Below are 19,564 nucleotides of genomic sequence, written 5' to 3'. Positions count from 1 at the left end.
TGAAACTTCCAGAGGGGGCTGACCCCTCAAGGCCCCCCCCACACACACAATGCCAGGTTGTGTGCCCTGGAGCGCTGTGGCCCATGGACCTATTCAATGGACAGTGATGCCCTGTGGGGTCCAGGTTCAGCCATGGCAAGAGGCCGAGGGCATGCAGTAGGGGTCTGGCGTGGGCCCTGGTGTGGGGGCTGCTGTGGGGCTGTTGGAGGGGGGCTGGTGAGCCTGAGGGAGAGGTTGCAGAGGACAGGGGATGGTCACAGCAGGGCAGGTCCCAGGAGCAGGGCAGAAGACACGGTGGCGTTTGGGTGGCCTCGAGAAGGGGCTGCTTCCAGGCAGAGCAGAGGCGAGAAGGGCTGGGCAGGGGCGTGCGGCTCGAGGCAGGGCCCAGCCACAGGTTCTCAGAGCCACAGGAGGCTCTGGGACCTGGAAATGGAGAAGGCAGGGCGGAGCTCTACCAGGGCCCACTGTGTGCCCAGGTTGGGCAGGGGGCTGAGGGAGCAGGAGGACCCTCCCTCCGCAAGGATTCTGCCACTAGAGGCAGCCTGGAGGCCCGACTGTCTGCCCAGAGGCTCAGGTGAAACTCCTCCAGCCCGGCGAGGACCCGGCTCTGCCCGGCGCAGTGCGCCCGCCTGCGCCGAGTGTCACTCTCCCCCGCACCTCAGGGTGCGCCTCTGCCCAACGGGAAGCCCTCTTGGAGCAGTCGTTTGAGTCGGCACCAGGACTGAGGAGCCGACGTGCAGCAAGGGCCGGCCAGGCACACGCCTCCCTGACGTGAGGGGCGCCTTTCCGGACAGGTGACCCAGGTGGGGCACAGGCCGGTTTGTCCTCCCTGCACAGCAAACGCCCAAGTGCGGAGGAATGACTCGGGGCTGGCCCTTCTTCTTGGATGGACCAGTATTTACTGCCCGTGGCCGCCCTGAGGCCCTCGGCAGGGGAGGGCTGGCTCCCTCACCCCGGCACCGTGAGGCTCCTGTCTCTCCACCGAGGGCTGGAACCGGCAAGCCTCCTCCGGCTAGGTCAAGAGGGGAGGCATTGTGTCACCAGGTGAGGAGGAGGCTGGGGACAGAGGCCGGGCGCCAGGTGCTCGGCTTCACCAACTGCCCCCATGAGAGCACCCGGCGGCTCCAGTCTCTGTGAGGCCGCCTGGGGACCCGGTGCCCTTGGCGGGAGGGGACTAGACCACACGGGCCCCAGGTCAAGCTCCCAAAACTCCTAGTCTCACACCACGTCCGGGAGCATGGCCTTGCACGTAACAAAGAAAGAGGCTCCTGCTAGCACAGAGCCCCTGGGGAAGGAGGGACAGCCTTCTCCCAAGGGGACAGCGTCTGGGTCTCTCCAGGGGCAGCTTCCGGAGCTGCGACTGCCCTTGGGGAAACGAGCCTCGATATCATCCCTGTTTTACAGATGAGCAAACTGAGGCCAGAGCACCCCGGCCCGGTCCGCTGTTCATTCATGCAGTCAACACATATTTATTGAGCATCGAGTCGGCGCCAGGCCCTTGGCGAGCCTCGGGGGGCCTCGGAGACGAATCACACGCAGACCCCGCCCTTGAGGTGCTCAGGGCCTGACAGGTGGTTGGTCACGTCGAAAGATACTCATGATACAGTGTGGTCAGTGTGGCGTTAGAGGTAGCACAGGTGACCGAGGGAGCACAGAGAAGGGGCCCCTGGCCCGGCCAGGGGTGGCAGGGAGGGCTTCCTAGGGGAGGTGACACCTGAAGAGGGCTTTGGGGGGTGAGCGAGAGTTAGGGCGTCTGGCAGAGGGTGCGGCCTGTGCGGAGGCTGGGGGAGGCGCTGGCACGCTTGGGTGGCAGCCGGGAGCGAGGCCGGGGCGGGTCCGGGAAGGGCGATTAGCGGGGGAGAGGGAGGTCCGGGGGGTTAAGCGGCTGGCGGTCGGCAGTGGGTCCTCTGGGAGCCGCTGCGGAGGGTGCCCCAAAGGATGAGCACGGGGAGCAGGGAGGCGGCGGGGGTCTGCAGAGGAGGGTGGGCGTGGGCCCTGCCAGAGGAGTCCGATCCTGCCCCGGGGCCCTCAGCAGGGCGGCGGTGGGGGTGCGGGCTGCCAGCCCCGGGGCCGCAGGGTGCACAGCACGGGGTCCAGCGGCTTGAGCGTGGCCTGCTCCTGCAGCCCGAAGCGCTGCCCGGGCACCAGCCGGAACTCGAGCCTCTGCAGCAGCTTGGCCATGACCACCTTCACCTCCATCTGGGCGTGCGGGGGGGGGGGGGGGGGCGGAGAGCACAGAGTCAGCGAGCTCAGCGCCGCGGCGCGGGGTCCCCGGCCCCCAGCCCAGGGCGGCCCAGGACCAGACACCACCACCCCGCAGCCGCTCTGGGCAGCAGACCTACCCTGGCCTCCTACCTGAGCAAACTGCTGCCCGATGCAGGAGCGGGGGCCCAGGGAGAAGGGGAAGTAGGTGAACCTCGGCCTGCAGGGAGAGAGGTGTCAGAGGGGGCCGCAGCCCGGCGCAGTAAAGACAAAACCACCCCTTGCTGACAGCGGCGTGGCCCGGGGCTGACAGTGCGTACGGCTGGCTCAGCTGGGCTCTGGCCGGCATTTGCTCGTGTTCCCTCCTGAGCCTTCCAGAAGGAGCCACGGTCACCCCCGTTTAACAAACGCGGACCCGAGGCTCAGAGAGGCAGAGCGACTCCCCGAGGCCCCATGGCACCCACTGGCTTGGCTGGGCACGGTTAGGTTCTGGGCGGTCTGGGTCTGTCCCTACATGGGGTTCTGGGCGGCCTGGGCCTGTCCCTGGAGACTAGCACCCCGCTCCGCTCCGGCACTTTGCTGCACCCACTCCCGCAGCACCCACAGGGAGCCATGGCGTTCCCACGATTCCAATGGAAACATCAAGGCCAAGTGAGGTGCAGTCGCTTGCGCAAGCCCCTGGGCTCCCCAGTATAAGGAACGGGTTGTGGGCACGGCTTCAAAGCCAGTCTGAGCTGGGCTCAAGCCCCATCGTATCACTTACTGGCTGTGCGCCCTTAGGCGAGCTACCTAACCTCTCTGAGCTGTGAATGCCCCCCTCAACAGCAGTCTGGAGTGCTACGTGGGCTTGGGGGGCACAGGCAGCTCAGAGAAGAGGCCGCTGGGCCTGTCCTTCCCCCACCAGGCCCCCGCCTGCTTGGGGACAGCTCGAAGACAGACTTACTTGGGTGCTTTGGGGCTGAAGCGATCGGGGTTGAAAGTCAGTGGGTCCTCAAAGTACGTGTCCATCCGCCCCATGACGTAGGTGCTGAACTGCCGGGCAGAGGGTCTGCTCGTCTCTGCTTCCAAGGGGGTCCCCGCACAGCCGCCCCACTCGCCGCGGCCACCCGATGGGGCTGCTGGGAGCGGAGTAGTCCCCCAACCTCCACCCCTGTACTCCACCCACCCACCTCCCCACGCCCCCATCTGGGCCAGTGTGGGATCCCGCAGGACCCAGGAAGTCTCTGAGGAAGAGAGCAACGGCCCAGTGTGCCGGCGACGCTGGGCTGGGCGCGCTACGTCAGCCCACGCTTGGCCCTGCCCTGTGGGAGAGCCACACCCCTCCCTGCTCCACAGATGAGGAAACTGAGGCTCAGGAGAGAAGTTCATGACTTGCCTGAGGTCACCTGGCAAGTAATAGCTAACCAGATTCAAGCTCAGGCTGGCTGAGAGGCCATCTTTCTCCGGATCCTGAGAGCAGTTATTGTTCCAAGTTTCTCTTCCACATCAGGCATGCTGGGGCTGGGGAGGCTGCAGACCCCCAACAAGCCTTTCCCCCACACTCACGGCACCTCCTGACTGGCGTTAATGCTCCGTGCCCTGCCCTCGGGGGCCGTGCGCACCCCCATAACTCAGGCCCCGGGTGTCGGCCTCTGCCTCCTTGCCCTGCACCAAGCAGCCCCCTGAGCGGCTCTGCCCCGGGCGCTCTGTGCTGAGAGTCCGGGGCAGCTGGGGTGGAGGAGGGCCGAGAGCCGACCTCTGAGAAGGGCTCGGGAGCGGGAGGCAGGCAGGGGTCTGCTGTCGGCAACGAGAGCCAGGTAAGTGCCGGATGCGCGGTGTACGCAACCCTGCTGACTCTTCTCAGGCCCCTGTGACTCGCGTGCCACCGACCCCATCTTACAAGGACGGCACTGGGGCACTGAGGCCGGAGGTTCAGGGTCTCCCCTGAGCTGACACGGCCAGCCCGGGGCGGGGCTGGACTGGAGCCTGCGTGTGCCCACCCGAGGCCCACGGGGTTGAACGCCATGAGCCAGCCACGGCACACTCTGAGGGGATGGTCATTAGGGCAGGTGGTACTGGAGCGAGCGTGTGGCCAAAAGATGGATCGACAGGATAAAGAAGCATGCACATGGGTGAGGCTCGGACACACGCTGGGGGGGGGGGGGCAGGGCCCGGGGAGGGGTGCTCGACGGACGGGGCTGAGAGCACAGCGTTCCCCTCCGTGCAAATAAAAGCGGGTCCTGTCCGGGCTGCCTTGTGTCTCCCTGACATTCACATGCTGAGGTGCTACCCCCAGAATGTGCCTATATTGGGGGGGAGGATCTTCGAAGAGGTAATTAAGTTAAGATGAGGTCGTTAGTGTGGGCCTCAACCCAACACGACCGCGTCTTTATAAGAAGAGGCAATCAGGGCCTGGACACAGGAGAGGCCGTGTGGGGAGCAGGGAGAAGGCGGCCATCTGCAAGCCCGGGAGGGGGGCTCAGAAGAACCCGAGCCTGCCAGCACCCCGTTCTCGGACCTCCGGCCTCCAGGACTCGGAGGAAAGAAACTTCTGCCAAGTTCCCCGATCTGCGGTGTTCATTATGGCAGACAAATACAGATCCCTACCTCACACCGCACACGAGTAGATATGGACTTAGCTTTCAGAAGAAAACCATACAATTGTTAGGAGCTGATGTAAGGGAACACGCCGGCCTCAGGCTAAGGAAGGATTTCTCACACAAGACGAAACAGGAGAACTAACCACGAAAGACCTCTCCACCTCTCTGAGCCCCAGCATCCTCAGCTGCAAATGGGCACCCCCCCTCCAGAAGCATCCACGGAGATCTCACCCTGGACAGTGTGACAAGACCTCACCGGGGTACGTGAGGTTCAGGTGAGGACACACCGCACGGCCAGTGATGAGGACAGGGCCGCGACCTCAGAGGAGTACCCCAACGAGCCACCCCAACGGCATGCAGGCAGGGCCCCCACGCACCAGGAGCGGGGTGTTGCCGGGGACTCGGACCCCGTCAATCAAGGTCTCCTCCTCCAGCAGGCGGAAGGTGCCCCAGGCTGGCGGGTACAGCCTCAGGGACTCTTTGAGGACCTGCAGAAGCCACACGGGGGGAGACAACATGAGAACTCGGGAGACACGACGCGCCCATCTCGCTCCTGCACAGGGCGCTGCGCACGCACCCACGTCCATGACCAGGTCCCGAACCCCGTGCAGGGCGAGCTTCGCCTTCGAGTTCAGCCTCTCACGTAACAGAAGGAGAGACTGAGGCCCAGAGGAAGGCGGGTTGTGCAGAGCCACGGGAGCAGAGTGCAAATACAGCCTGTTCATGGCCGGGCTGGTTTCCAACCTCGGCGCGTGCCGAGATTACCTGGAAAGCCTGCTGCCCAGGTTCAGCCCCCAGCAACTCCGACGTCACTGGTCTGGGGCAGCCTGGGTGTGGGCTGCAGCAAGGTTAGAGAACCCTGTCCGAAAGGGTTCGGGGGACAGCAGGACCGACTCAGCAAACCACCCGCATCCACCCAGAAGCTTCTCCCCAACCTGCACACCTGGGACAGGTACTGCAGTCTCCCCAGGTCCTCGTAGTCAAGGTGCCTCTTCGAACCAATGACCTCGTCCACCTCGGCCTGCAGCCTGTTGGGTCAGAGAAGCCAAGTTCCTCTCTAAGCAGAGACGTCCCCCGTGAGCTTTTAAAGGGGTGATGGAAGGAAGCGTGCCCAGAGGGTCTGGGGCTGCCCTCCTGCGAACGCCGCCCGCCCCGCGGCTGAAGGCAGCCGGGAAGGAGCACGTCCAAACCCAGGCGCTCGCGCGGGCGGGGACGGTGCCCCAGGGCGCTTCACGCCAGTCGCCCTCTGTGTTCGCGGCGGGGGCTGGGCACTAGGAAATCAGCACCACACGGAACGAGGTCTTTGCACAAAGCCGCCTGTCTCGGCCTGGGTGGCAGCTGCCCACGGCTGGAAACAGCGGAATGAGCGGAGCGGGGACAGCGGCTGGGGGACCCTGATGACGTGCACCCTAGTCACCCGCAGCACCAAGTCACCCGAGTGGGTTGGGCTGCCTCACGCCCATTAGGAGGGCTGTTAGCAAAGACGGAACAGGACGAGCGTGGCGGGGACGTGGCGAGAGACCCCTGGGCGCTGCTGGTAGGAACGCAGAATGGTGCCGGTGCACGTGGGAAGCGGCCTGGCAGTTCCTCAAAAAACTAAGCGAGGAACCACCGTGCGGCCCGGCTACCCCACCTCCGGGCGTACGACCCGCAGAAGAGGCAGGAAGGCCTCAGGCACTTGCACCCCAACGTTCATAGCAACGCTATTCACAAGAGCCGAAAGGTGGGAGCAACCCAGGTGTCCGTGACCGGGCGGGCAAGGCGTGGGCCATCCGCACGGTGGAGCGTGACTCGGCCTGAGAAAGGACGGACATTGCGGTGCCTGCTACGACGTGGGTGGACCTTGAGGGCATTGTCCTGAGTGAAACAAGCCGGTCACAAAAGGACAAACAGCGTACGACTCCGCTTAAATGAGGTACTTAGAGTATTTAAATAGCAGACAGGAAGTAGAATGGTGGGGGGTGGCAGGGGGTGGGCGGGGGGGAGTTGTTTAACGGAGACAGAGTTTTAGTTTGGGTGATGAAAAAGCTCTGGAGATGGATGGTGGTGACGGTACACGACGACGTGACACACGTAAGGCCACTGAGCCATGCAGTTAAAAATGGTTAGAGTGGTAAATTTTATGTTACACATATATATTACACAATACTTTTAAAGGTGGATTTGGGAAGAAGTTACAATGATACGAGGTCACGTCGTGACAGATGCATGGCGAGAGTCGGTAGTTAACTGTGAACTGCCTCTGGGGGGGTGGGGGCACCACGGGTGGACATCATCATCATCACCACATCATCATCTTCATCATCTTCATCATCCTCATCGTCATCATCATCATCAATCATCGTCAATCACCATCATCATCATTTTCATCATCATCGTCATTAGTATCGCCATCATCATTATTGTTGTTATTATTATTATTTTAACCTTTTTTCCAATTTTTTTTAAATAAAGAAAATATTATTATATCTTTTGAGAAACCCAGCAAACTACTTTACAGTCCCCAGAAGCCGCTCGTGTCTGCCCTTTCATACTGGTGGCAGTGACTAACGGTAGGCCTCTCCCGTGCCCCCAGTGCCCCCGCCCCAGGCCTGGCGGCATGTTCAGAGTGCTCTTACGCCTGGCTCACTCAGCCTGGGCAACGGTCCTCGAGGGAACCTGTTTGTACCTAAGGAAACCCGTGGCCCCGCTCAGATGCCATGTCCCCAGGCGTGCCCTCCTTTGTCCTTCCAGCCAAAGACAGGTGCTCCCTCAGCACTTCCGCCGGCATCCTGGTCAGTCCTCACTACCAGCCCTGGCCAGGCACTAAACACAGCATGGGGAGGGAGAGAGCCACAGTCCCTGCCCGCTTGGAGCTTCCAGGTTCACGACCGAACTAGACTTAGAGCAAACAGTCCCAGGAGAAAACCCATTCATGCGCTGGGAGGGGGCTAGTGTCTGCTTCAGGGGTCTGAGAAGGAGGAAGGGGAGGAGGAGGAGGAGGAGGAGGAGGAGCTCTCCTGGAGAGGCAGAAAGAAGGGCTTCCGGAGGAGGGGACGGCATGTGCGAAGGCCCTGGGGCGGAGCGAAGCGGGAGGTGCCGTGGGGGCTCGACTCTCTGGGCGGCCCTCCAGGAACAAGACAGCAGACAAACTCCTTCGCCGACATCAAGGGGGCCCCCCACCCCCCACCCCCCACCGACCGCCTCTCCGTACCTCGCCAGGATCTCGGGCTGGCGTGACAGCTCCATCACAGTGAAGGCCAAGTGATTAGCGGAGGTCTCGTGACCTGCAGGACAGGAGGAGAGTGGCAGCTCCGCACTGGGCCGCATGGCTGCTGCTGGCCCGGCCTCTGAGCCGCCCAGACCCTGGGGGCAGTTCGGGCGCTCGCTGCTGCCTGCCGGGGCTGAGCCTGGCGCACGGATGTGAAGCAGATGCCACGTCGCCTGTGCCAGCCGGCGCAGTCACGTGGCCTGGAGGGCTGTCCGCCCCCATTTTGCAGAAGGAAACGCTGAGGCTGAGAGGAATGTGTCTCTCTGAGGTGACGCAGCAGAGCTGGGACTCGAGTCCAGCAAGGCTTTCGAGCCCAAGGCCATGTCTCGCCAGGCCACAAGCACCAGCCCCTAAGGTCCACAGAGGGCGCCCCTGCAGCCTCACGGACCAGTGGCGACTTCGCCCTGAGAAAGCTGACTTTGAGTCTGGGCAGCATCTGGCCAAGTGCATAGTCAGAGCCCCCAACTGGCCTGTGAGGGAACCCTCTGCATGGCAGGAATTTCCTCTAAAGGGGCAGGTGGCTTACCAGGTGGCAACCACTGCCAGCCGAGGGGCCCTGAGGGCCCGCTCAAACATGAGAGAAGGGCCTCGGAGCAAGTGGGTGCTGGGAGGTGAGTCCCAGCTGCCCCCAGGGCGGGTAAGAGCACGAGTCACAGCTACGAACCCTGCTGGGGGTGCGGGGCACGGGGGGAGAGCAGAGGCAGCCGGAAGCCCGGCCTGGGCCCGGCTCTGCGTTGCCCTCTGTGACCCGTGTCCGGACACCGCAGGGGGCTGGGGGAGAGCAGGGCGGCCGTGTTGCTTTTCCTCCCTCTGAAAACCCCCAACCCGCAAGGTTCCCACCCAGTTCTGTCCGTCTGCGTCTGTCTGCCTGTCCACCACCACCATCGGGCAGGCCTCAACGGATTACGGCAATAAGGACACAGCCGAAACCGTGAGGCGTGTGGGCGCGGGAGCTCTGCACGCCGCGGAGCAATTCTAACGGCCCGATCACCGAGCGCTCCGCTGGGGCGGCAGCGCCCGAGGGTCCCTGATGGGTGCGGGGCTGCTTCCCAGGTGAAGACAGATGCTCAAGAAAAATCTGATGAGCCAGTGAATGAAGCTGCTCAGCGTGTCTGTGCACTGGTGCACTCACGGCCCTCCGACTCAAATCCTGAGTGCAGGGGAGCCCTGAGTTCACACGGCAAGCTCTCCTGAGCCCCAAAAGGCAGCTGCACAAGTCCGCGTGACTGCCAGCTCCATCACCAGGCCTGATGCCACCCAGAGGGCCTCCTCGATCTCCCTAGGCAGAGAGGGAGGGCTCTGCTCCTCCCGCCCCCATGCAGCCTCCCAACCCCGCAGCGGAGCTCGGATTAGACGGCCTGAGAAATCTCTCGGTCGGGGTTTGAGGGACCCACGGCTCCATCGTGCCTGCAAAGCTCTGAGCCCCCAGTCACCGCCGACACTACGAACCAGCGATGAAGAAGGTGACGAAGTTGTCCAGCAGAATCTCGTCGTCCTGGGCCCCCTCTTCGGCTGAAAGATAAAGCGAGGCTCAGGCCCCAGCCGTGACACCTGCCACATGCACACGGTGACGTTGGCACCGCTCACAGTCCTGCCGCCAGTGCCCACGCCCGGCTGGGGATGACCCGCCCGTCCTCCCCTCAGGCCCGAGACGTCTAGAGCCGGCCGGGACCGTGACTGGTCGCTCTGATGGTCCGACCCGGACACCTGGGCCTCGGAGGGGGCCCCCGCACCTTTGAGAATCTGCGTGAGGATGTCGGCGGGGACGTCCTCGCCCCTCTTGAGGGCCTCCCGGCGGCGCTGCACCCAGTCCTTGCCGACCTGGCGCAGGAAGCGGACGCTCTCCCGGATCTCACGGAGCTGCTTCCACTTCCCCGGCATGAACTAGACGAGAGCCGCAGCTCAGGGGGGCCCAGCGAACCCCACGCGTCCCTCGCCCCGCTCCCCCCCAGCTCCAAAAGGACGTCGGAAATCCACAGCAAGCTGGGAGGTCAGAAGAATGCCAGAGAATTCGAGAAAAGGCAAAACGGCCGGGGAAACTGGATGGAGACGGCAGGCTGAGCCCGAGCGCCCACCGGCTTCCCCTTCCTGCACCAACTCTCTAGACAGCGTGGGAAAGATGCCTTACGACATCCAGGATGCACTAGAAAACAAGAAGGGACCCCTGAAGGATGGAGGCGGTTCGGTTTGCAGTGAAGGAGGAAACACCGCCCGCTCGACGGAAGTGAGGTGGAACCAAGAGCCGAAAAGGCAGGTGGCGCCGGAGGACGGCAAACTCAGAGGCGCAGGTTCCAGGGAACGGGACGGGGCCCTAGGCATCTTTCTGAGAATCGACTCAAGTACCACCTTTCTCCCTTCTTCCTCCTTCAAGCCTGGAGCAAGGAGGTAATGGCTGGAGCTGCGGCTGCCACCTTATGACAATGAGGTGATGTGCTGGAGACGGCGGAACAGAGAGAAAAACCCAGGGACACCCGACATCGTGGAGCCATTGCAGCCGTCCTAGATCGCCTGCCTCGGGTGTCACTTTACACGAGGGAACAAGCGACTCCTAATAACCGGCTTGAACCACTTTCATTTCGAGCCTCCACTTCGCGCCGCGTGCGCAAACCCTAACCGATTCAGGAGTCGCGCGGGACACACATCCCAGACCTCAAAACTCATCATTCTGAAAAAAAATCACTGGCGCGCGGGCTCCAGCGAGCGGGGAGAGCACCAGTCCTGGCGGCCGGTTGCCGGGAGGGGCGCGGGGGCCGTACCTTCGCCAGGGTGTTGCGGGACGCGGAGATGCCCTCCAGGATCTGCTTCACTTTCCCGGACAGGGGCTTCTGGGCACCGAGCAGCATGCTGGTCTCCAACCCAAAAGCTGCCTGGGAAGAGGGAGGGGCGGGGTCGCACCGGGGCACGAGAGGACCGGAGGCCCATTTAGTCGGAGGCCCAGGCCCTGGGTCTGACGTGTGTCGCGCCATCGACCCCTCACACGGAGCCGCGGTCGCTCCGAGCCCGCCGGATGTGCTGAGGGTCAAGTAGCACGTGGCAGCTACTCGATAAACCTCGGCCTCCTTCCTTCACAAGATGCAGCCTGCCTTGGGGGCCCACTCTATACCCAGCTTCCCAGTGAATCGTCCGATAACAAGGACCGCATTCGCTGTCCCTGTGCTCTAGCTGACCTGCCTTCCCCTGGGCGTGGGGTCATCGGGCCCACGGCTGGGTCTGCCAGGGTGAAAAGCCAAGCCAGCACCCGATGGAGAGGGGCTTCGGGCTGGGAGGCTGGCATTCAGGCAGACCTGAGGTCCGGTCCTGCTCCTGCCCCCGACCGGCCACAGGCCAGTCCCCGCACCTCTCAGTGCCCGTTTTTACAGAATGAGTTTGTAGCTCCAATCTCATTCTAGGTGGATTTGAATTTTCAAGGAGGTACGAAGCTCTCAGCTCAGAGAAGGGGCTGATATGTGGAGGCTCGGGAGGGAGGTAAGGTCAGCAAGGACAGGGCAGGAGGAAGGAAGGAGAGCCCTCTGCCCCGCGTGGCGCAGCCCGCCCCGCGCCACCACCCACGGTCACCTTGGCCAGGATGTCTATGGTGGTGCAGGTCAGCATCTCCTGCATGGACACTGGGGTCTGCCCATCCGCCTTGCCTTCCAGAATCTCCACCAGCTGCTCCGCCTTCTCGTTGAATGTTTCCATCAAGCTAACCAAGGAGCTGGGGACAAGCACACAGATCAGTGGCCACTGGGACCGGCCCAGGGCTGCAGCCGCCCTGCAGGAGGCCAGTGTCCAGGGCGGCAGTGATGACCCCTCCCAGCCTGTCTGGTCTCCCGGAGGCTCAGCTTACACGTTGGGGTGGTAGTAATCAAACTAAGCCCTGGGGTTTCACCATTCCCCTCCACTCGGGACGGCCACTGTCCCTTCGCCCTTTCTCCTAATGGTTCCTTGGGTCCTCCATCGGCCACTGGGTCCCTGAATTCTCAGCTCAAGGGGATGTGGCTGTGTAGAAACTCCCGAGGACGGCAGGAAGGAAGGAAAGAAAGGCCTCCAGAGCCCATGAAGGTTCCCCTCCCACCTCTCTGCTGGCACTGCCCGCTCTCCTCACCTGCTCGGCCCAGGGCTGCCACCTGCAGCCTTTTGTTCTCCCATCTCATGCCCTGTCTTTGAGCAGCCACAGTGCCCAACCCTTCATGGAACTGAGTCCCCAGACCCAGAGCTCCCGACCCACAGAGCCCTCTGCCCCAGGACATCTACCCAGCTCCTCTGCCAGGCACAGAGCTTAGAAAGAGGTATGGAAGGACGTGCTCCAAACTCACGAAGACGGTACCCCTGAGGGAGTGGGAAGGGGGAAGACGGCAACTTTCAACATTACACGTTTCTGAACATTAACGAACAGAAAATGCTGCTTTTGAAATTCAAAGCAATTTTTCGTGTTAACAATCTGGGTAAAGGATATAGGGATGTTCTCTCTCTTATTCTTACTCTTGAAACTTGTCTAGAAATTTGAAATTGTTTCTAAATAAAAAGTGTTTTGAAACATTCAAAAGAAAAAAACTGGGAGAAGAGAAAAAAAGAGCGAGTGTTTTCACACGAAAAGAAAGCGAGCGCTCCGTCGCCCTTCCTGCAGCCCGCTCGGCTTCCTGGTCTCGGGCGGGCGGTGGTGGGGTGGGGGTGGCCCACGCGCACACACGCATCTTTGCGCTTGCTGCTACCGATCCCCACCCCGCTTCGGCTTCACGTCTCATGCTCTGTGGCCCAGGGCACGGCTGAAAGCGCCACTCTGCTCTGGACCCTTACCAACCTAAAACACTTTGACATACCCCGTCACTCTTGGGAGGGAGCCAAAAGTTCGGCCTTGGGCCCGGGAGGCAGACCCCACCCCTTGCGGACTCCCACCTGCTGAGCCGCCCTCCTATTACAATGGCCTTTTCGCTCTCCCAAAGCACAGTGCTGCTTCCCGCCTCAGGGCCTCTGCACATGCTGCCCCCTCCGCCCGGAGCTCTCCCCGCTGCCCCCCTGCGCCCTCATGCCCCATGACCACCCTAACACCCGCCCCCTCTCCAGACGGACACCGAAAAGCCACCTCCTCGGGGAAACGTCTTCTGAGCCCCGAGTAGGCCCAATATGTGCTCCCACCGCGCCCCTGACTTTTTCTCCATAGCTAGTACATATTTATTGGCAAAGAGTATTTGTAGCTGTCTTTTTCCTTTTTTAATCACGTTCAGGTTGACTATTTGGACAGCGTGCGGCTGGTTACCATACCAACACTGAATCTCTTATAGCTATTGCAAGTACAAACTTGGGGCTGGAGTGTTAGCGGTACAGTAAAATCCCACCCCTTTTGTTTGAAAATGACTGGGACCAATGTCTCTCGGCAAAAATAATATCTGAAAGAGAGAAACTGGCAATTCACTCTCACGATTTAATGTAAAGCGTATAACGATATTCTACGTGGGTAATGGCTGGAGATGAAACTCACCAATGGTTCTTTTTTTTTTTTTTCCCTCATTAATGAATTAGAATTGAGCAAGAGTCAAAACACTTTCATAAACACGGGCATCTTCCAAGCGTTTTTTCATAAGCTTTGTGAATTTTGCATCTCCAATACAAGAGTCATCTCTTCGATAGCTACCTTATTGTGAAAATAAAAAATAAAAAGGTGTGGCGGTGGTTGCACAGCAATGTGACTGTACTTGAGACCGCGGAACAGCACACCTGAAAATGGGCAAGGCGGTATGTTTCACGCTACCTGTATCTTAACCACAATTAAGTTTGAAAAATAGAGATGTCTGTGAAAGCACTTCGTAAAACGTAGAGTGCCGCTCAAATGCACGGCCCCGTGTGCTGGAATGGGGGCACCCAGACAACGCCACCGGTGTGTACGTCGCGAGCACTGTGGGTGGTCCTCTGGTTAGAGTCCATGCCCTCTGATAACTTCAGAGCTTTCTGAGGGCAGGAACCCTGTCGCCCTGGCCGGCCTTCATAACCCTGGCTCTTGGTGCAACAAGGTTTTATTAAATAAAGGCCTCTTTCCAGTCTCTTCCTTCTCATTCTCACTCCCGGAAGCTCCGCAGTGAGTCCAAGACTAAGACTATTTCAATTCATTATGTTATTAACGTATTCATTCACTCTATGGGCATTCCTGGAGGGCTTTCACAGTGCCTGATGCTATACGGGGTGCGAGGTGTGGGGTCCAGGGACAGGGTGTGTCTCCTGCCTTCAGAAACCTGAGGTCTAGTAAGAGAGGTGGATGTGAATGAGAATCACTGCAGTGGGCGTGACCAGAGCACAACGCAGCCTTGGAAGGTCAGTGACATCTCAGCTGGGTATTAAATAAAAAAGCACAGCATTCCCTTGGGAGCACGGAAGGCAGAAGGGATTCTAGGAACGTAGGGAGAGACACCCAAAAGAGCCCAGTGGAGAAGAGAAGGCACAGAGGCTGGAGGGGACTAAGGCTGGGTAGGGTCTGACCGTCAGCTTTCAGATAATAGGGACCCACTGAAGGCTTCAGGACAGGGGAGTGATGTGGTCAGATCTGAGTTTCAGCAAGCTCCTTCCGGGACAGGCAGGTGGATGCACTGGATGAGGGAGGCAGGAGGCAGGGGGGCCAGGGAGGAGGCTGTGATGAAAGTCCAGGTGAGAATGTAGCTAGATTCACCCACAGGTTACAGACTAAGTGGCAACTTCCCAGTGGAGAAACCTGGAGGACTCTGCCTTAACCAAGCGAGAGGAGTGAACAACTTCAGCAATGGAACAAATTGATAGCATTTCCTGCTGATGTGAGGCCCTGAGGGAGACACAACATCGCTTCTGTGCCTTTCCACCGAAAAGGGGAGCTTGGGTGTAATCACGCAGAAATAGCAGATGAACCTAAATTGAAGGACATTCAGCAAAACTGGCCTGTAATCTAAAGGTCGAGAAGGTCAAGGAAAGACTAAGAACTATTCTAGAATGCAGGAGAAAGAGCCGTGGTAATGAAAGGTAATATATGAACCTGGATCGGACCCTATACAAGGAAAACGACAGCTGTAATTGCACAAACAACAAAATTTAAATATAGACTGAATATTAGATAACAGTATCGGATTCATGTTAAACTTCCTCATTTTGGAAACTGAACGGTAGTCATGTCAGAGAATGTCCTTGTTCTTAGGAAATACACATAGAAGTATTTAAGGGAAGGGATCGCGATGCCCCCCTACTTACTCTCAAAACTTACTCTCAAATGATTTTTTACATGCACTATACTAAAAAAAAAAAATACATACATGTATATACGCACAGAGAAAATGGTAAATATATTTACATATACGCAAAGAGAAAAAATGACAAAGCAAATGGTGATTTAAACAATAAACAAGTCAGTGAATCCGGGTAAGAGATATACAGGCGTCCCTTAGACTATTCTGGCAATTTTTCTGTAAATTTGAAATTATATCAAAATAAAATATTACTGTCCTCAAAATTTCCAACCATACGACCCAGCAACCCCACTCCTAGGCATACCCCCAGGGAACTGAAAGCAAACGTCCACTTACAAACTTGTACACAACTGTTCAGAGCAGCATTGTTCATGACAGTAAAAATGTGGAGATGCCTCGACCAACCGTCAACGGATGAATGGGTAAATAAAACTGTGGGATGTCCACACGACGCAATTTTATTTGGCAATAAAAAGGAATGAATTTCTGATGCATCCTGTAACATGGATGGACCTCAAAAACGTTATGCTAAGTGAAAGAAGCCAGGCACAAAAAAACCGTATATGATTTCATTTATAAGAAATGTCTAGACTGTGAGAATTCATAGATACAGACCGTAAATTCGCGGTTGCCAGGCGCTGGGGGCAGAGAGAGGAAATGAGGGGTGACTGCTTTTTAGGGGTGATGAAAATGCTCTAAAACTGACTACGGTGATAGTTGTATAATTTTGTGAATAAATTAGAAATGCTTAAATTCTACCCTGTAAATGGTGTATTGTAAGGTAGGCGAATTATAGCTCAATAAAAGTTATTTTAAAAATAAAATGTTATCTCAAAATGAAAACCGTAATAACTCAAATAAAAAGCCCAGAGGAGGAGTGATGAGTTCTGAGCCAGGGGATCTCCAGGGGGACAGGGACCCCGCACCTCCAGGCTTCGTTGTCACCCAGCCCTTGATGCTCACAAGCAGCGTGGGGACCTCTCTCAGCCTCGCGGCCCGCTGGCCAGCCCGTCTCGCTCGCTCTCTGACCTCTGACATGCTCTCGTCCCTGTCCTTTCTCCCTGAGTAAGGCCCCGCCCACTCGACCCCGCTTCCCGCCCCGCCTCCCAGCCACGCCCCGCCCCCCGCCCCCACCATGCTCACCTGCGGCTGAAGGCCAGATCCATGACCTTCCGTTGCTTGTGCCAGCGCTCGTAGTCACACTCGGACAGCAGGCCCTGGCCGAACAGTCTGCGGGGACACAGACACTTGAGGAGAAAAAGAGGGTTTGGGAACTGGCCTGACTGCCTGACGGTACAGGCCACCTCTGGAGGTGGCGAGAGGGACAGTGGGGCTGGTTACGCCACGTGGCGGACGTCCCAAATGCCACTGGACGGTACCTCCAATGTGGTTAAAATGGTGAGTTTTACGGAGTGTGAATCTTACCCTGATGAAAGTAAATAAATAAATGAGAAAGAAATGGGGCGATCCTGTGCCCCAGCCTCAGCAACCCCCGCACTCCCATCTGCCTTCTGAGGGGAAAGAGGAGAAGGAAGGTGCCAATGACAAGAGCAGTGGCCACCATTATGGGGAATGTGTGGCGTGCCCGGCAGCCAGGGCCACGGGCCCTAACGCCACCAGGAGCCCGGGGCCCTCTGCTCACAGCCCGGGCCTCGCCTCACCTCTCGCCGAACACCGTCTGGATCGCGTGGTACATCTTGGAGTCCTTGTTGTACTTGGTGGACATCAGGAACTTCTAAATAGCCCCAAAAAAACCCACGTGAGCTCGGACATCCGCGAGAGGCTGCAAAGGACTCACGGTCCTCTGGACTCTCGTGCGCCCACATAATCATCCTGCACCGGGCATCAGCTGCACCGTGGGCACGTCACACGTGTGGCCGCGCCTGCCCCTCCAGGAGGCCTGTCTTCAAGCATCGGCATCCCACTCAGGGGTAAGGAAAGCGGGGCGCAGAGGGGCGGAGTGATTTTCCCGTGACCACAGCGAGAGAGGGTGCAGGGGGTCCTGTCACCCTAACACCCACACTCAGGGCCCCGACCTCACCACCTCCCAAAGTGGCAAAACAAGAAAGGACACGGGCTGCTCTGAAAGCAGAGGAGGACGCGAAGAAGCCCTAAGTGGGGGGGTGCTGGGAGCGCGGGAGGGACACTCGGCACGGGCTCAGTGCTGTTTGTGCCATCGAAGTCGAGGAAGGCTTCCTGGAGGAAGGGTCGGCTTCCTCATCAAGAGCTGGGTGGCACAACAGTACCACCAGCTAACGGCGCTTGAGGCCGTACAGCCCAGGGGTTTACAGCGCAGGCTGAGCAGCCGGCCGGCTTGACTCAGGCTTGACTTGGGCTCTGGGCTCAACATCCTCGCTCCCCCGCGCTAACAGCTCCGTGAGCCTGCCTGGATCACTCCGCCTCTGGCCTCGGGGTCCTCATCTTACAAGATGGGGATGAGGGAGCGCCTGCCCGGCAGGGTTGCTGTGAGGAGTGAGTGCTGGCTACGGTGGGTGCCGGACATGCCGCAGGCGCTGCAGACGAGGCGGGCGCTCGTCAGCGTCCTGTAGCTCATTTGATGCCCCGTCAACTCTGAGACACGGCTGGTACTGCTAGGCTCGACTTCCATACAGATGAAGAAACCGAGACTTAAAACTGGCCCCAGGTCATGCATATGGTAAACGGTGGCCATAGGGCTCGAATCTAGGGAATTTGCTGGCGGGGAGGGGAGAGAGGGCTGAGATCCAGGCAGGGGAAGCCCGGACGCCTGCTGCGTCCTCACAGAGGCGTGTGGAGTGGGGAGGGGCAGCAGCGGGGTGAAGGGGCCTGCCCCGGGGGATGCTGAGCTCTATCCTATGGGTGCTGGGAAGCAGAAAGTGACATCTCTGCTGTATATTAACCCAGGGGCAGCTGGAGTCTGTGAGCTTAGCTCCCAGGGGCTAATATCAATTTTCCAGATGAAAAGAACCCCTGGAAATAGTTGACTTTGGGTCATGAGCCACATCCGGGGACCCCACCCAAACACTGTCATTTGTAAGCCAAGTTCCATCGCTACCCCGCTCCCACTGGTTTCCTCTCCTGCCGAAAAATGTCGCAGTAAAGGCTGGCTTCCCAGGCCCCCCTCAAACATCCACGAGCACCCCAAGGTCTGTGCCACCTCTTCCCAGCCTGATCCGAGGACCGCCCCCCACGGAGGCACAGCAGCCTCAGCACAGGCTCTGACAGGTGTCCTTTACAGCAGGGGGCCCCGCCGTCCCCAAAGCCGGGGACCCTCTGATGGCCCAGCGAGCCGGGCTCTGGGACACGAGGGGCGCACAGGGCGCCCCCAGCACGTCGCCGCCTCCGCTGGCCGTCCACGCCAGCGGCACGCTTCTGCCCGCGAAGGACTTGCCCTTCTGCCACAAACGACCAGAAATACAAGCAACAATATACGAAATGTCTGTCTTTAGACACTGGACAACAGGCAGTGCAGGATTGTGAACCCTCAGAGGAAGAAAGGGGAGAGAAAAAAAAAGAGTAAAAAAAAAGAAAAATCAATCTGCATGACCTAGGATCACTCCAGCTTTCTGCCTAGAGCCAATTTCAGGACAGACACTAAAAGAGGAAAGTCAGACACAGCTCGGCGGCCCGCGATCAGGGTCCAAGCACAGGAGGCTAGGCTGTGCCAGCCGAGTACCGGAGAGGAGGGAACGACGCAGAGACAGAGCTCTTGTGCGGAAATCTGCACAGGGATCCCTGTGTCTTTGGATGATACCAATCTGTGCACGTGTAGAGCGAAATTCCACAAAACAAACAAACAAACAAAACGACTTCTGAGAAAAGGAGAATTACTGGATAACCATAGGCTGAATAATTCTCAGAACTTACACAGGCCAAGAATTGTTCCAGTTCCCACTGGCCACAGTTAAATCTCAGACATGAGGCCTTTATTAGAGGCCCCAAAATGGTCACTCGTTACTAGTGGGGCTACACTAGCTCTACAGTGAACGTCACTCCACATCGACCCTACAAAAGCCCTAAAACGAATCTGGAAAGGATCGAACTGATCTGCAAGTAACTTCACCATCTGCCGGAACGCAGCCCAGTGTTCTTTAAAGGAATTAAACAAAAGCAAGCCCTCCACAGTGTACAGTCCACAACATCCAGCGTGCGATAGACAATCTCTAAACATGCCGATGAGCAGGAAATCCTGACCCGTGACCAGGCCCAGAAATAACAGAGACGATGAAATTCACAGACAAGAGCTGTAACACATTTATTACAAATGCTGCAAATGTGCTCGAGGAATCCACGTGCCCAAGAAATGGAAAGACTTTGACATAAAATTAACACAAAGAAAAGGGAAATCACACGTCAAGGCAGGTCATAATCAA

At 58.7% G+C, this 19,564-nt stretch overlaps 1 protein-coding gene across 3 annotated transcripts in view; it reads right to left on the bottom strand.

Moving 5' to 3' along the window:
- Positions 1-1,433: 1,433 nt before the first annotated feature.
- LOC107518577 (cholesterol 24-hydroxylase) overlaps positions 1,434-19,564 on the bottom strand; it is a 28,494-nt gene continuing 10,363 nt past the window's right edge. For all 3 annotated transcript variants that reach the window (XM_016160408.2, XM_036217996.1, XM_036217997.1), the window contains 12 exons: positions 16,874-16,947; positions 16,356-16,442; positions 11,587-11,725; positions 10,788-10,898; positions 9,765-9,915; positions 9,481-9,543; positions 7,975-8,047; positions 5,725-5,809; positions 5,159-5,269; positions 3,146-3,234; positions 2,356-2,422; positions 1,434-2,199 (listed from right to left, as the gene is read on the bottom strand). In XM_016160408.2, the coding sequence (XP_016015894.1) occupies positions 2,029-2,199; positions 2,356-2,422; positions 3,146-3,234; positions 5,159-5,269; positions 5,725-5,809; positions 7,975-8,047; positions 9,481-9,543; positions 9,765-9,915; positions 10,788-10,898; positions 11,587-11,725; positions 16,356-16,442; positions 16,874-16,947 (1,221 nt within the window). In that variant the 3' untranslated portion in view covers positions 1,434-2,028. The remainder of the gene's footprint in view (positions 2,200-2,355; positions 2,423-3,145; positions 3,235-5,158; positions 5,270-5,724; positions 5,810-7,974; positions 8,048-9,480; positions 9,544-9,764; positions 9,916-10,787; positions 10,899-11,586; positions 11,726-16,355; positions 16,443-16,873; positions 16,948-19,564) is intronic.

This window comes from Rousettus aegyptiacus, unplaced genomic scaffold (assembly GCF_014176215.1).
Source record: "Rousettus aegyptiacus isolate mRouAeg1 unplaced genomic scaffold, mRouAeg1.p scaffold_m13_p_3, whole genome shotgun sequence".
NCBI lineage: Eukaryota > Metazoa > Chordata > Mammalia > Chiroptera > Pteropodidae > Rousettus > Rousettus aegyptiacus.
The sequence above is the reverse complement of the archived record's forward strand: the minus strand, read 5'-3'. Positions and strand labels throughout refer to the sequence as shown.